The 17,724-nt window shown below is 34.7% G+C and overlaps 1 protein-coding gene across 1 annotated transcript; it reads right to left on the reverse strand.

Annotated features, from left to right (window-relative positions):
• Window positions 1-479: 479 nt before the first annotated feature.
• On the reverse strand, window positions 480-17,605 carry DWF5 (Ergosterol biosynthesis ERG4/ERG24 family). The gene is made up of 15 exons (XM_082910313.1): window positions 17,470-17,605; window positions 14,265-14,487; window positions 13,986-14,041; window positions 13,029-13,131; window positions 12,872-12,937; window positions 11,662-11,775; window positions 9,429-9,555; window positions 8,717-8,817; window positions 8,279-8,404; window positions 8,056-8,117; window positions 7,780-7,861; window positions 7,604-7,686; window positions 7,123-7,156; window positions 2,150-2,297; window positions 480-944 (listed from the first exon to the last, which is right to left on the reverse strand). The coding sequence occupies exons 1-15, from the start codon at window positions 17,559-17,561 to the stop codon at window positions 682-684; spliced, it is 1,680 nt and encodes a 559-aa protein (XP_082766439.1). The 5' UTR covers window positions 17,562-17,605; the 3' UTR covers window positions 480-681.
• Between the last annotated feature and the right edge of the window lie 119 nt (window positions 17,606-17,724).

The following is a 17,724-nucleotide window of genomic DNA, read 5'->3' on the forward strand; positions in this document are numbered from 1 at the left end:
TTCAACTAAGAATTTAGATAGTGTTTGATTCACTAATGTGAAATGAAGTGAAATACAATAACTATTTCTTATTTAAATGACTACTTTATTTGTAATGAATTTTTATATATATATTTTTTAAAATAAATCAAACATAAAAATGTGTTGAAAAAAGAAGAAAGAATTGGCTATCTAAATTGATTCCAAGCCCCTAAATGAAACAAATTACTCGAATCCCTTGAATAGCTCATGGAGACTGTTCAAGAGAAAAATAAAACGGACAAATATGATTCCAGACCATTTTCTACCGTCTATTCTCACGTGAGAGCATGTGATTGTGAACACCACTCCCATTGTAACTAGGCAACAGAAAATGCTGTAGAAAATGGTGTCGTCCATAGTGGGACAAAAGATTTTTTTTTTCCGAGGGAGGGAGGGAGGGTGGGAGAACTGGAATAACAGATAAAACAAAAACATTAACCACGCTTAAGAAAGAATTATATCTAGTGCAAAGTACTTTTTAAAAAAAAGGTTTAAAATGATTCAAAAACAAGCAAACAGAGATAAAACATCAACAAAATAAAGAACAAGCCACCCATCAGAAAGATATGAAGATGCTGGTAGAAGCTAAATCAGTCTGGTCAAATTACAAGTGAAAAGGTGGCATCTTCTGTCCTTCAGACTTGTAACAATAAAGTTGAATCAGCCAGGGCCAACTTTAGGAATATCATAATGCTCACTCATGTTTGCAAGATACTGGTTGAAATCCAGAATCCGGTCACGATGTGATTTATTAGATATCTTGGCCAGCCTATGCACATCAATTTGTTCCTTTTGCTCCATGTAGCGCCTCTCTGCTGGCGTCAGATGCTCATCATAAGAAGCAGCATTTCCTTCCCCAGCAGATTTGTTGGCATCATTTACATCATCCTGGTTCAGATCTGTTGCCATTCCTGTATTTCCTCCTGCACCATGTATGACAGTAACATTAAAGGACATGTTTGGATTGGGATTAGTTATCCACGGTACCTAGTTTATCTCACATTTGGTAACACAATTTGACAATGGTACAGGGTGTCAGGATTGGACACTTCATCCCGTTACATTGAGATAACTCAATTCTACGAGAAGTCAGGATAAAGAATGATAACACAAAAAATGTAAAGGAAAAAAAAAAGTATAATGTTATCCAATTACATCCCTCTCAAACATAAAATAAAACAATATACATTAATCTTTCACAATCCTCCCTCATTCTGTGCGGTCCATTATCTCACCACGTATTCTAAGGATAATCTTATATTACCCGGAAATTAAACAACGTGTCGAAAGGGTACTAAAATAATCAAGGTCTACTTGAAATAGAACAGGCGCAAGAAAAAAGGTCTTCCACTCTACATTTCACCAAAGCACGGCACAAAGGCTAATTTGTTTCGTTACACATCTACTGCTTTCCACCCTCAACACAGTTTTGACAGCCAGGTAGAATTGGCTGGTTAAACTGTTCACATCATCATCCCATAGGAAATTTGAGATGAACGGTTTTAATAAAGTCCTCAAGTACAGATAGAAAACAAAGAATCATTTTTTTGCAATTGTAAATTCAAAGTTTGTTACTTAATTCAATAAAATTGTCCTATGAAATTTTACCTTGATTCGGGGAATTTTACATTTTTACTTGGTGCGTCTAATTTACCAAAATGGATCAGAAAGTAGACCATGAAGATTAAAAAAAGACTCATGGACTCTCTATATTTATTTGACAAAACTGTCTAAGTACAGCTTGCATCCGAAGCTGAACAATTGATTTCATTTGATACAAACAAGTACAATTAAATGAATAAATTTAAATATCCCTTTAACGGATCCTTGCAGAATGATGTAAACTCCCACAAGAAGTTAAATGTTTTTACGACCTACCAAACTTCAAACAATCAGTCAAAACCTACACAATAGGTTAGCAAACTAAGATGAGTTGCTACCACACTTGCAACCAAAATGGGATGAGAGCGAGTACAAAACCATTTTATCAAAATAGGAAATGGAAGGATGAGCAATGCAATCAGAATCCATTCCATGTATGTGATATATATGTAGGTATCCATGCAAGTATAAACAATGAACACTCAACTATGCAAGGTACGTGCTTTCCTAGAAACAACCAACGTACCTGCTGAAAGCTCATTTTCATTGACTTGAGAAATTTCATCGTAATGCTTCTTCTGTTTCTTTTTCTTCTTCACCCCTCCAGCCTTGACATCCAGGGCCTTTCCTTTCAGCTTCAGCTTCCCACCAACAACATTCTCATAAGAAGACATATTCCCTGTTGATAAGATTAATAAGTAACAAAATTTAGGGCTTGCATATTGGTATATTGGTGGTGTAAAGGATGCAAAAGAAATGAATAGCAAAGCAAAGCAATGCCGGCAAAAAATAACAACAGTTGTACGTAGTTAATAAGAATCAACCACCATAAGTCAAGTGTTCTCATCTCTCATACACATCCACATCCTATCACAATGCCCGGCTAAACCCTCACTCACTTTTCCTGCGTTCATACTGATTGTGCATTCGAACCTGTTTAATTCCCTCTCCTTCCCCCAAACTCCCCCTCCTTTGACTTGGAATGCTTCGCATCAACACCTAACCCTAAAACAGCTTCCCAATCTCCCTTGTTTGATTCATGTAAGTTAAATTTAATTGTTCTTCACACTTGGAACTATTTCATAATTCACTATTCCATACGTTTGGTCTTTCACAAACAATATCAACCTAATCATGTGCAACAACAAGAAGCTTTTCCCCTCCTCTTATCTTTATTTAAAAAAAAAACCCTTGCAATTCACATTCACATTATTAAAAAAACACAATCAAAATTTTGTTGCAACTTACAAGTAAGAGTGTGGACAGAGGTAAGGCTGGGGGAAAAAATTGGCAGAGTAGAAAATTTTCTAGCAGCCACCAAAATCAGCTATCCTCTAAACCGGCAGATCGATTGAAGTATTCTAGAATTTTCGAATGAACGGATTGGCAGGTTGGGTTGATTTGATTTGATTTAAGTCTAACGAAATTCAAACAACACCCAATGATAAAAATTTAGAACATAAAATATCAAGAAACTTATTTTCTCAAAGCAGCATCATCATCATCATCATCGTCGTCGTGAACCCTAATTAGAAACAACAAAGATACAGAATGCCAAGAAATAAAATTAAAAAACAGGGATGAGAGAGAAAGTAACCTAAAGGGAGATATCAGTTACGGCAACCGTAGGCGGCGGAAGTCCGGAAGCGGCCGACGTTGGGGGTGGGCGGTGGTGTAGAGAGAGATCCAAAAACCGAGAGAAGAGACTGACGATGTAGACGATCTGGATTCTAGAATCATCTACTCATGTTCAGATAAAGGAAGAGTTGGCCTTTTCCCAAACTGAGCTTCTTTTACATCCTATTTTTCAAACTAGGTCTAGTTTGGACGGAATTTCTAAACTAAGCTAAAGTGTTATTACAAATCGCGCTTTTACTGTTTGGAGTCCAAAATTTGATGCATAGTGAAAGCGCTATTGTAAAATGCACTTTTAATTAATAAATCGCTATTTTAAATCGCGTTTTTAACGTTAAATTTTTTTTCTAAAGAAAACGCTATTTGAAATAGCGCTTTCACTGTGCATACGTATCAAAAATAATTTATTTAAAGTAAATATATAAAAATTATATATATAATACATACGTATTATATATAATTTATTTAAAGTAAATACATATGTATTATAAATTATTATAAAAAAATTTATAATACATACGTATTATAAATTATTTTTGGTAATTTATAAATTATTTTTGATTATAAAAATTGTAAAAATTATTTTTGATTATAAAAATTTTTACCCTTACATACGTGTTATAAATCAAACCATCCATAACCTAAAAATGATTTATATTTATGAAAATTATAAAAATTATATAATTTATTATTATAAATTATTATTATATATAAAAATTATATTATTTTAATGGTTAAGAGTGTGGGTTGGGTGTTTGTGGGTGCGTGCGTATGTCAGAGGGGGTTGGTTTTGGTCAACAGTAGAAACGTTATTTCAAATAACGTTTTCTAAAAAAAAAAAAAAAAAAAAATTATATGTATAGTGAAAGCGCTATTTCAAATAGCGTTTTCTTTAGAAAAAAAATTTTATGTTAAAAGCGCGATTTAAAACAGCAATTTATTAATTAAAAACGCATTTTATAATAGCGCTTTCACTATTCATCAAATTTTAGGCTCCAAACAGTAAAAGCACTTTAGCTTAGTTTGGGAATTCCGTCCAAACTATGCTTAGTTTGAAAAATAAGATACAAAAGAGACTTAGTTTGAAAAAAACCCCAGAAGAGTTGGGTAATCCTGAGCATAATTGAAATAAATTAGACCAATGATCGAGACCTCACACACACCACCACACAAATTTGGACCACGGACCACTTACAATGTGAATCCTATATATATGAAATATGAGGGCAGAATCATTCCAAAAGCATGCCAAACATTTTCTAATAAATTAATGTCATTTCAGATTATGATTTCATATTTAAATAAATGAAAAAAAAAAGAAAGAAATGATTATTCCTAGGAAAATGTTAATTATTTACGAGTAGAGAATCATAATAATTGGACTTATAATAATAAGCAGTGGAATCAAGAAATTAAGTTACAGAGACGCTTACTAATTATAATTTTTTATTTTAAAAAAAATCATGATCAATTTTAAGATAATAATCGGTATGTTTGGTTTCAATTTTTTGAATTCAATTTTTTAAAAATTGAGTTTTTTATTTTTTGATTTTTTTTTATGTTTAAAATTTTAAGCATTTTTTTAGATGCAAGTTACTTAAATATATCTAAAAAGTAAAATATTGGTGAAAAAATATCTCAAAAAATTAATAAATACACAAAAATACGAAAAATATACTAAATTTTTGGTTTTTTTTTTTGTTGGTATTTAGTGCATTTCTTAAAGATTTTTTTTACGAAAATTATACTTTTCAAGTGTATTTATGTTAGATGTGTCTTAAAATTAAAAAAAAATACTTAAAATATTAAAAAAATTCAGTAAAAACAAAAAAATACGAAAAATAAGAAAGTAGACTTTTTTGAAAAGTATTTTTAGAAAACCCAAACCAAGCAAAATTTTATGAGTTAAATTTAAGTATAAAAAATTAAAAATCATTATTAATAGGAACAAATCAAAATTCTATAACAGTGTGTAATAGTTCAGTGTGGGATGGTGATGTAAATTTGTAATTTTTGCACAAAAAATTATGGATCAAAGTTCCTAGTTTTAGAAAATAGAAACACATCATTTTTAATACAAATTATTATAAAATCTATTTAATTTTTAATTGACAGAAAATATTAAAGAGATGATATTACTTATAAATGATGTGTTTTGAATATAAATTATTGGGTTGTGATTGAGACCTCCTCAATCACCAACTCCCACCACCCCACTCCCACCACCCCCCTCCCACACACACACGTGGCGGGTGGTGATTGGAGGAGAAGAAAAAAAAAAGAAAAAGGAAAAAAAAAATTAGCCAATCAAGAAAGAGAAGGGGTCAAAGGGGGTGGGGGGAAAGGAGGTCTTGATCATTTTTTTAAATTATTACATAGTCTTAGAGTATCATATGACGTTGCCTATGTGATACTCAAAGCATGAGAATTCACAAATCACACTAAATAGTTTGTCAACTACCTGAAAATAATGAGTTAATTATATTCAATCTAAAAAATTTCCCACTACACTATTGGTTTAGACTACTACATAAACAATACCACATAGTGCCCTTAGGTCATGATTCACAAAATTAATAGTGAAGTATTAATAATCCTATTAAATTAGTGTGGTATTTACTATCCAATTGGATTAATATCCATTGGATTAATAATCCCACTTCTACCCCATTATTAATAATCCTACAAATTTATTGGATTAATTATCCATTGGATTAATAATCCTAAACTAAAATGTTAAAACAAACATAGGATAAACATAGAATAATTGGGTCCACGAATAACTACTTATTATGAACAAAATAATAAACCCTTAGCTAAAAAAATGTTAAAAAATAAATAAATAAATTTTGTATAGGACCACAAAATAAATTAAAAAAATTAATATTGACACAAATTTAATTATTAACAACGAGATTTTCATTTCCCGTAAAATTCATGTAATGTGATTGGATTTGACATGTTGCCTGTCTTGTTATTGTGATAAATTATGAATTTTTTTTTTTAAAGAGTTTGACTATTTTTCTAATTAAAAAAATAAATAAAATATGATAGGTCAGAGTGAGTTACATGCAAATGATTCAATTTTCAACAGAGAAGGTTCTTCTGTCATTTTTCTCTTCAAATAATTCTGATGTTCGTAATTAATTTTTTCAAATGTATAATTTAAAATATCTTTTTTTAATTTTAAATATATAGTTTAAAAATATATTATTTTAGTATCATTTTATTCTAATTTTAAATTATTGGATTATGTCCTTTACATCACCCAACAAATTTATTGTAGAAAAAAACCAAAAAGAATTGCATATGCAACCAACCCTTTAGAAAATATGAAATAACTGCAAATCAGTGGAAAGAATTAAAATTACAAACAAATGAAAAGACCATAAATATTATGAAAACATGTAGATTCTTGTGAAGATAGAAAGAGAAGGGCAGGGAAGAGAAGGGAGATAGGAAGAGAACGAAGATAAAAAGAGAAGGGCAGAGAGGGAAAGAGGATGGGGGGGGGGGGTATTTTTATCAAAATTTTAAACCATACGAATGCATCAAGGGAAAAAAAAAAATCATAATGTGCAACTAAATAAAAACTAATCACATTAATTTTTTGGGTGCCAAATTGGCATCACAAGAGTACAACAATTTCAGCCCAAAGTTGCTGCGTTATAATACTTCATGTTAAAACTTACAAACAGCACATCTAACCTACCAAGATAAATTAACTAGTAAAAGTAGAGCACTAAAAATCACAATCCTATATCACCCTCTAAGGGTCGCGCATAAGCAAGGCAGATCAAAGTCGATGGTGGATTCAACCAAACTGAAGCCTCAGAAGATTCCAGGTATAATCCTGTAAGGGACCTTCTCGCAATATAATTTCCAATATTTCCCATATCTGCAACCACCACACCGCCAAATTTTTTCATTCAAAATGCAAAAAGGGATCAAGGAGATATATGCCGAATGAGCACAACAAGAAGCACATCCTGTTAGGACACTCAGGACAAAATTACACATACTTGTGCTAATTCCAAATGAGACTCCTCGTGCAATCATATCAAATGGCTAGAAGAACTAGCATGACTACGTCTAATTTTGTTTAGCTATTAGATATGATTGCACAGATTGCATAAAAATAAATAAAGATAAAAAAGAGTCCTCCTAATGATATCCAACTCACTGGCTTGACAGACTAAGGGATATCCATAATTTTCTTTTCACATCTTATTGCAAAATTTCCAACGACAAAATTTCAGCTGAAAAGATGTGCGCGCGCGAGAGAGAGAGAGAGAGAGAGAGAGAGAGAGAGAGAGAGAGAGAGAGAGAGATTGTGTTTGCTTACTTAGATCGACATCGGTCATCATCCCTTTTCGCTCGGTCAAACAGAAGGATGGTAAGAAATACTACATAAAAGTAAGGAAGAAACTGCAAAAAACAATTAAGAAATTCAAATATTGGGCCATATGTTACACAGAATTGCAGGCAGAGCAGCTATTTTATAGTAATGCAAACTCTCACATGGTTGAAAAGAGTCGGTACAGTCCAGAAGAAAGCTGCTAATATTTCTGGTACATAATGGAAATGACGAGATAATCCCCACCTGCAGACCCGTAACATTAGAAAGGCCAACTCAAATATTAATTGAATATCACTAAACTTAGACCAATTGAAGGGAGAACTCAACCCTTCTTGAATGTGCGCAAATTACAAAGTACATGGCTTAGGTTAAAAGCAACTAATTAGTAACAATCTGAGGTACAGTTTCCATACTGCAATATAAACATGAAAGCTCACCATCCTGAGGTCAGGAGAAGACTGGTTTTTGTCTCACCCTTAGTCGTGTATGAGGCCACAATCTGTATAAACAGTAAACCGGATTAATTCTTAACCTACAACGGAAAATTTAGCAGCTACAAAAAAGCCAGTTAGACAAGTTTGGAGGTCGACCAATAGAAGGAAGAAATAAGATTGGATATTAAGGCAAACTAAAGCCTTTTGTAACCATGAAAGCAAATACCTTTGATGGAGCTTTTCCCCAAACCAAGCACTTGCCATTTGTTCTACGAAATTCTTGCCTTTGCCTGTCACAGTCATAATTGATGTATATGCATAGAATGCCTGCTACAAGAATGTAAATAGCAAGCTGGACAAGTAGAATGATTTCATTAGTTTGTTAAGAGCAAGAAATCAAGACGAGAAGAAATTTGTAGCCAAGGACCAAAAAAGAGATTGTGCTCATCCAATTGGTTTCATGTTTGGGGTATGCATGAGTTTTTGAATTAAGACGATATTTTTTGCTGTTGGGGGGAGAAGGAGGAGAGAGTGAAAACTTGTTTTGAAAATAAGTGAAACGTTTTTTTCGTTTCCAAAAATTTTGAAACTTTTGGAATCAATTCCATTTTTTGAAAACAAGAACAACATAGCCATTTATTGGCAAAAAACGTATGTGACTTACCTGAGTTCCAAGATTCACAGGATGATTTACTAGGTACATGCCAGGAGAAGTATAGACAGATGGGACCCATACCAAGCATCCCCAGCATATATAAAAGCCAGCTGCCGAAACAAAACATAGGATAACCATAATGACATTGAGCATCAATGATACTAACAAAGGGAAAAAGAAACACTGAAAACAAGATCTACACGTAAAAAGGTGGGGTTATTTCAATCTTTCAACTGTAAATAATTGGTTAGGATACAATGAGAAAAAAGACCCTGAGTAATTGAGTTGCAAGGATGCAAGGAAGGATATGTGCCGAAACAATGCCGTAAGCATGCGCGCAACTGTGCAAATTCATATATTTTATAATAACTCTTCTAAAGACAAAATTTCTCAAATTTGAATAACAGATTATTAGGCAATTTAAAGCTTAGGTTTCGCCAAATAAATTGAAAATAAAATGAGGCCAGCTATAGGTTTTGTTCTCATCTTAATTAAAGAGGGAAAAGGGCAAGGCAAGTTGTTCTGGTACTAAAGTTATGAGTAGTTGAAACTCAAATAGTTATTTCATTGTTTTTCAAGAACAAAATACAACAGAATGCCAACCAAAAAAGGAAATGTAAAAAAAATATTGTACTGCAAATGTTAATTAGTCATTCCTCATTGTCCCTAAAATACCTACTAATGCTCATGAAACATGAAGAATGATGATGCATCTACAAACCTCGATCGTGTGCAATATCCATTGTGTTCCAATATCCATCTTCCCACCAAAAGAACTTTGTAATATACGCTAGCATCAATATAGTATTTACAAGCATGGAATCTGCCACTCTCCCATTTGCTTCATACTGTCAAAGCAGAGCAACTATACATTAAAACAACAGTAACCAAATAATTTTCTTAAAATTCAAATACTAAAGCTAATTTTTTCTGAATTAATATTGTTAAGAGAGCATCAAAAGGGGATGCTAGCCATACACCGGAAAAAAATAAAAAATAAAATAAAGGTTAAGCCTGCACAATCCTCACTACCAATACATAAGAAAAGAGAGAGAGGCCTATATATTTCCCACAAGTTAATAAGCAAAATTTACAAATTGATCCTCCCTGAAGTCCAACTATACATTATAACCAAAAAGTCCTTAAGAGTTAAGTCTATATAAAGGCTCCTCTACCCCCTGAAATGTTCTCCTATTTCCTTCACTCCGTATATGATCCACATCAAACACAGTGGAGTCAATATCCATGCATTTTGCCTAAAATTCCCCACCCTTCTAACCACCAATTATGTAGAACCCCAGCCACATCTCTTACAAACACAAAATCCATCCCAGACAAAGTTCAACTCAACCGCTACAAATCCCTCACCATACTACAATGTATGAATATGTGAGAAACGGATTTGCCATCACACTTGCATAGGGAACACGAATTTACAATGACTTTCTGCTTAATAAGCAAATTATCAAAGAAAGTTACCTTGGAGAAGGCACACCAGTCAAAATTGCTCTCTGAGGGAAAGTCATCCTCCTATCTCTCATCAAAGCCTTATAGAAAGAATCCATCTCAAACCTCCCTTTCTTAGATATACTGACCAACACAGAATCTTGGCTCTCTCCAATACCCTTCAGCCCGTAAAACAAGTTGAGTAGATTGGTCAATCAATTCGTCACTAAATCTTACACAAGGTGCAAAACAGAAGGCCAGGCCCTCTCCACACCACCTATGCTGCCAAAACTTCACCGTCTCCCCTTCTCACCTTGAAAATTGAAATAAGTGGATCCCATAAAATCATTCCAAACTTGATGAATACCTTTCCAAAGCCGCCACCCATATGATATAGTCACCTCCAAAGAGGTCCAGTCACCGCATGAACTGCCATATTTGGCCATCACCACTCTCCTCCAATATTTATCCCTCATGTTTTCTAAAGCCACTTGCCCAAAAGAGATTCATTAAAAACTCCCAACCTCCTAATTCCCAATCCACCCTCTCTCAAAGAAGTAAAAACAATATTCAAATCCGCAAGATGATATTTAAACTCTTCCCTATACCTTGGCTCAAAAAATCTAGCTACAACTTTACAACTCTCCTAGCCAACGAAGTGGGATAGTGCACAAGGACATGAACTAGGTGGATAAGGTCCACAATGTATTTTTAATTACAATAAGTCAACCTCCATTTGACGGGTACTGCTTATTCCATCCTGCCAACATCCTTTGGAACCTCTCCACAACCCCATCCTCAACATGTGTCTCGAAGAACACCCACTCTAAGCCCAAGAATGGAGACCGACCCACCAATATCTGGAACTTCTCCAATAAGAATCAACTCTGATTTAGCCAAATTAACATTCAAACCCAATACAACCTCAAAACATAAAAGGACACATCGTCGATAACCAAATCACATTGTCATGCATGTATATCAGGTGAGAAACTACCATTGGGGACCCATCTATCATCCCAACTGAAAGCCTTTCGTGAACCCACCTTGATTTGTCATTCCAATCATATGATTTGATGCCTCCGTAACTAAAATGAAAAGCAGGGGTGATAATGGGTCACCTTGCCTCAGTCGCCCTGAGGTTTTGAAGGAAACTTGCTGACTAGCGATTCACCAAAACTGAGACATACTGGGAAAATACAAAACTAGATCCATTGCTCCATCTATCACTAAATCCCACCTACCCCACAAATATAATAAATAAAAAAAATCCTAGTTCAAATGATCATAAACCTTTTCTATGTCCAATTTGCATATTACCACTGACTGCTGGCTGAAACCTATTGGGATATCCTAGTCATTAATGAGAGAGGGCACGAATGATTTTTGAGATTTCTTGGTTGCCCAATCAAGCAAAGGGACTACCATCTAGCATCCCTTTGGCATGAAATGACATGGGATGTAGACCAACCAGTAAATGATGTCAAGGGATATGTTGGAGTATCTACCTGCTTTATGCAATAGGTGATGGCAAGAACTGCCCAGGACATCATCCCAAATCTGCAGTTTGTGAAAACCTTTATATCGAAGTTCTTGCCAATCCGAGGATAAAGTTCCATACCCTGCAAGTATGACAACCATAACAAAACATCAGAATCAAGAGCATGTCAATACCAAGTAAAATTTTCCCCTCAGATAATACATTGTCCAATCACATACTATCATCACGGCAATATGCATCTGGACTACTTTACCAATAACCTAGTCCCCACATTTCAAGAGATAAGGGGTAGGCAGTTGGCACAAATGCTAATGCTTTAACAGGGATTCAGCAGAAAAAAAGTAACTTATGTAGAAAAAAGTAAGAGATGCATTTTCTGCAGCAGCCTATAATTCAAACGAGTCACGAACATGCATATACCCATCGTTACATGTATGGGGTGGCACTCGTGTGAAAAGCACAAAATGGGCCCAATGAGGTTCTGCTGATAGTCAGAGTGTTTTCTTGAAGAAAAAAAAAACTAGTCTGAATGTGGCAGAATATGTGGCATCACTTGCTAACAACAAAAGGAGATGAAATATGATGACGAGTATAAAATATAATGCTATGGACTGGTATTGACCCAAAATATTTTGTATAAAATATATTACTAGTTCGAGTGCAAGAAATTAATAAAAATAAAAAATATTTAACCTACAGATATCACATTGGAAAAGTGCCCTTTGCTTAGGGAATGGTTTGGAAACACCAATTTAAAATTCTTGAGGCTGTTCGGAGTTTTTGGACTATACATATATAAAAACTAAACAGAAGTTTCTAAAATTTTTCAAATGACTTACAAACACAAGAAACCTTAAAACAACGCCCAAATAGTACACATTAATATGTGTTTGGGAGGGAAAAGATTGGGTACACGCCTAACTTTTGCCATGGTTGTGGAAACGTTTTCAGCATGTATCTAAGCTTTGGTCTGGGTATCATTCTTAGAGGCTTCAATTTATGGTAGTAAGATTATGCATTTGCAAAACTTTCAAATTACAATTTTGCATTTTGACTGGGAATTTGCAAACTGTGTATGGTTCTTCTTCCCATTTTTCACCTCTAATATCATTGATCATCAAGGTAAAAAAAAAAAAAAATACACATGAATAAGGAAATAAATGAATCAACAATTAGATGACATTGAATAAACATCATAGAAGCTTAAAGATGCTCACCCAATAGAAATCAATTATGATGTTTCCACACGAACCAGAATCAGAGGAAGATGGTGCAACATGACCCTAGTATGCACAAAACACGCGCATCAGAATATAGAGAGATGTTGCATGTATAAGAAAACATTTGATGGTTAACCCAATAAAAAATACTTACTTTTATGTACAAGAAAATACAGAAGATGAAGCTTCCAAAAATGAGTGCTGAAAATATTTCTCCCAAGTGGTCATAGACAACTGAAGGGTTAAAAACCCCAAACCTGAAGAATGAACACAAAGAAGGGATATCAATACAGTGGATGATAAAAGCCACTTGGTCCATTGAAATTAAAATCCAGATAACACTTGTTGTTTTCTCAAGAATGTAGGGTCCAGAAAATGTGAAATTGGAACGAAAACCAAAACAGAAGGTTATTCAACCCTAACAACACTGCTATAAAAGTATCTGCAAAGTTCAACATCTGGATATACATACTTTGCCCCCCAGGAAATTAGTTTCGAAGGGTAATCACTGGGAAGATAGAGTAAATACATCAGTATAGAAGAAATTATGATGCATATTGAACAATATTCAAATACTGAAACAACCATACAGCATCATTGTTTCTTGAAGGTAAGAGCGGAAAACAAAGAAGCCAATTTCTCAAGTAACAGAACTGGTAAGACCAAAATTATGACATAATTTCAGTGATTAGTCCCCTCATCCGATCAGGAAGAGCTCCTTGGATAAAGACACAAGAAGTGAAGGCTAAATCACCATAGTTCTACTGACATTTTCAGAGAAAGAAAGAAACATGAAATATCTAAAGAGGCATATTCTTTTGAACCTTTGCTTCCTTTTTTAGATTACCATACTTCTGACATTTCCAATGAAAGATACAAGAATGAAAAATCTAATTTTCCTTTTTCAATCCTTTCTATCTTCAATTTGTTCACTAGAGTTTGCAGTACAGCACTATTTCTATAATTCTGTCAAACACAACTGCAAACAGCAGCACATAGAAAAAAGGTTATCAAAAACTATGAACCTCTAATAGCAAAGAGACTTGACACTCCACATTACATTCGCACATGATGTGCATGAATGCCTTGCTTAGAATGAGAAAGCTCTTACCACCAAAGGCTGAGATAAGTAATCAATGTCACTGCATATGCCGCCACACCATTTGCCTGCAATAAGCAGAAGATCAAGGCTATGATTTTGGCAATACGACAACACTTAAAAGAAAACTATTGAACAAACAGCCAACAACACTAGTTCATTTTTTGTGATACTATAAAAAAATCCAAATAATTTAAGCACCATTAAATAACTCAAATCTACATTTATATGCAGGCAAGATGCAGAAAATGACAAGGAAATATCAATGAGATAATACCAGATATCTGGTACCTTATAAACAGGCCTGTTTCCAGCAGGAGATATTGGCCCTTCAACCCTTTTTCCAGGTAGAAACAGTTGGAGTACAGCCTCAAATGCCGCATAACAGGCAATCATTTTCCATGCAATAGCAGTGGGTTTTGGCCAAATATTAATAAATCCCGGCAGCCCATGCCGCCTTAGGTAACCCAGAGCCTGAGATATAGATCCATCTGCGTGCACCATTGTATACCATCTGTATGAAGTAATAAATTCTGATTTTAATTTTATCTTCATAAAAAGTGCAATGAGTTAAAAAATCAATAGAGGAGCTAAAATTTGATTATTTCTTTGTGCTTATAGGTGTGTGTGTGTGTTTTTTTTTTTTTGGTCACCTGCTTGAAGAAAAAGAGATTCTCATCCCTAAAAAATAATAAATTAAACTAGCAAACTAGAAGGGCATTCAAAGATTTCAACAAACTGATCTTATTTCGACTTTGACTTGGTTATTGTGATCATGGCTACACGTTGGAGACGAATGTAATCAGGGGCGGAGGCACAACAGGTCGAGGGGGGTCATGTCCCCCCCCCCCCCCCCACCCCCAGTTCTGAGTTTTCTTTTTTTTTTGGTCATGTATAAAATGTATTCTCTTTTTTTCTTAACATGTTCTTTGACTAAGCGCTTATTGTATTGTTTACAACAAATAGTTATTTGATACTTTGGGAACACTATGTGATATTGTTTATGTAATAATTTAAATCAATAGTGTAGCGAAAAATATTATACATTGGATATAATGAATTTATTATTTTCAAATAGTTGACATACCACTTTGTGTGATTTGTGATTTTCTATAACGCCATATGATACTCTAAGACTGTTTAATAAATTTCACTCAAAACACATCATTTATAAGTAATGTAATCTCTTTAATATTTTTTTGTCAAATAAAAATTAAATATATTCTATAATAATTTGTGCAATAAATGATGCGTTTTTATTTTTTAAAATGAGAAATTTTGATCCATAATTTTTTTGCTAAAATTGTAAACTTACATCATCATCCCACACCAAGTTATTCCACACTATTATAGAATTTTGATTTGTTCTTATTAATAATGAATATGTAATTTTTTATATTTAAATTTATCTCACAAAATTACAGCTTGTTTGGTTCTGTTTTTCAGAAAACAGTTTTCAAAAAATTCTACGTTTTTATTTTTTGTATTTTAATGTTTTCAATGAATTTTTTTAATATTTTAAGCAATTTTTTAAAATTTTTAGATACACCTAACTTCAATACATTTAAAAAATATAATATTTGTGAAAAAATATTTAAAAAATACAGTAAATACCAAAAATACAAAAAAAAATGAAAATTCAATATATTTTTTGTATTTTTGCGTATTTATTAATTTTTTAAAATATTTTTTCACAAATATTTTACTTTTTAGATACATCTAAGTAAGGTGCATCTAAAAAAATAAAAATAAAAATAAAAATGCTTAAAATTTTAAAAATATTCACTAAAAATAAAAAAAATAAAAAATAAAAAACTCAATTTTGAAAAAACTTAATTCAGAAAACTAAAACCAAACACACTTATCTTAATGTTAATGTTGCTCATGATTTTTTTTTTCTAAATAGAAAATTATAATTAATGCCGTTTGGTAACGGTTACGTTTTCAGTTTTCTGTTTGTATATATAAAAATTTAAAAAACTCAAATAAAAACTTGTTTGGTAAATTTTTTATTTATAAATCAGTGGTCTCAGTTTATAAATTTGGCCAAAAAATATAAACTCAAAACATGTGTTTCCGTTTTTAGTTCTGAGTTTTTTTTTTGTTTTACCACCCAACACTAACTACCACCCGCCACCATTTTCCAGCACCACCACCCACCACCCACCCCCCACCACCACCTGCCACCACCACTCACCACCCACCTGCCACAACCACCCACCACCTGCCACCACCACCACCCTGCCACCCACTCGCCGCCGCCACCACCACCCCCTGCCACCCACTCGCCGCCGCCACCACCACTCATCACCCGCCACTACCATCCACCGCCCGCCACCACCACTCATCACCCGCCATCCACCCGCCACTACCATCCACCGTCCGCCACCACCACTCATCACCCGCCTGCCACCACCATTCACCACCAGCCACCTGCCACCTACCCGCCACCACCACCACCACCACCACCACTACCACCCGCCACCGTCACCCACCCACCTACTACCACCACCACCCGCCATCCGCCACCCACCTGCCACCGCCACCTACTCACCGCCACCGCCACCGTCACCGTCACCCACCCACCCCCCACCACCACCTGCCACCACCCATCATCCGCCACCCACTTGCCACCACCACCCACCACCAGCCGCCGCCACCACCCGCCACCGTCACCCACCCACCCACACACCCACCACCACCCGCCACCTACCCGCCATCCGCCACCCACCTGCCATCACCATCCGCCACTACCACCACCACTCACTCGCTACCACCCACCACCCGCCACCGTCACCCACCCACCACCACCACCACCACCCGGCCGCCACCCACCACCACCTACCGTCTTCCGTCGCCACTTGCCGCCACTTGCCACCACTTACCATTTCTCACTCTTTTTTATATTTTTAAAGTTTTTTAAACATTTTGTCAATTACCAAACGCGTTTGTAGTTTATGTTTTCTAAAAATAAGCAAAAAATAAACAAAAATCAGTTTATAAAATTTTTGTAAAAATAAACTGAAAACGTAAACGTTACCAAACAATGTCCCTCTAACTTAATTTCCTGGCTCCGCCGCTAAATGTAATCATTAATTATTATGAATTCAAATCAGCATGTTTGAGACAAACAATCACCCAATTTGCATCACAGATTTATACTACAGAAATTTCAATCATCTAAGTATATGAATACATTGTATATTTTTTTACTTTTTTTTTTCTTTTTTTTGGGGACCATATTAGCATAAAGTCAAAATAGAAGACGAAATTCAATAAGTGAAATTTTTTACTTTTCTTTCCATTCAGCATTCTCAAGAACCAGACAGAGTGCAAAGCAAGGCTGTTCAAAGTATAGGGATCGTGAAATTTAATGATAGTAGTAGAAATCTGAAGATCTTAGAATTGTCGAGGTTGAAAATTGAATAAAATTGTAGACGAAATCAAGTGCAATCAAAGAATGGATTGATGTTATGAGAGAATTACAAGGACTTACAAGAGAATAACAAAAGGAGGGCACAGAGTGAGAAGGCAGATCATTGATATGTATGTAACGATGGGGGAGTGCACCATCTTCGTCTCTGCCATTACTCTTCTCTCTCTCTCTCTCTCTCTCTCTCTGTTTGCGTGTGTAAAAGTGCGTCTCTGTCTGACTTGACCAGGCAGTTGGGCTTGATTCAGCTCGTTTCAGTCCTAGTCCACCGCCTTAGTCCAGCCCAAACTGATGAATTCAATTCGGACTAGGCCCAAA

This window comes from Camellia sinensis, chromosome 15 (assembly GCF_055761805.1).
Source record: "Camellia sinensis isolate YWXY chromosome 15, ASM5576180v1, whole genome shotgun sequence".
NCBI lineage: Eukaryota > Viridiplantae > Streptophyta > Magnoliopsida > Ericales > Theaceae > Camellia > Camellia sinensis.

What these genes read in the sequence shown, in the direction of transcription:
- DWF5 (XM_082910313.1), bottom strand. Translation starts at nt 17,561, where the DNA reads ATGGCAGAGACGAAGATGGTGCACTCCCCCATCGTTACATACATATCA. An exon ending in GTATTTTCTTGTACATAAAA is followed by an intron (nt 12,938 to 13,028) that starts GTAAGTATTTTT and finishes TGTGCATACTAG; the next exon opens with GGTCATGTTGCACCATCTTC. An exon ending in GGGGAAAAGCTCCATCAAAG is followed by an intron (nt 8,118 to 8,278) that starts GTATTTGCTTTC and finishes CTGTTTATACAG; the next exon opens with ATTGTGGCCTCATACACGAC.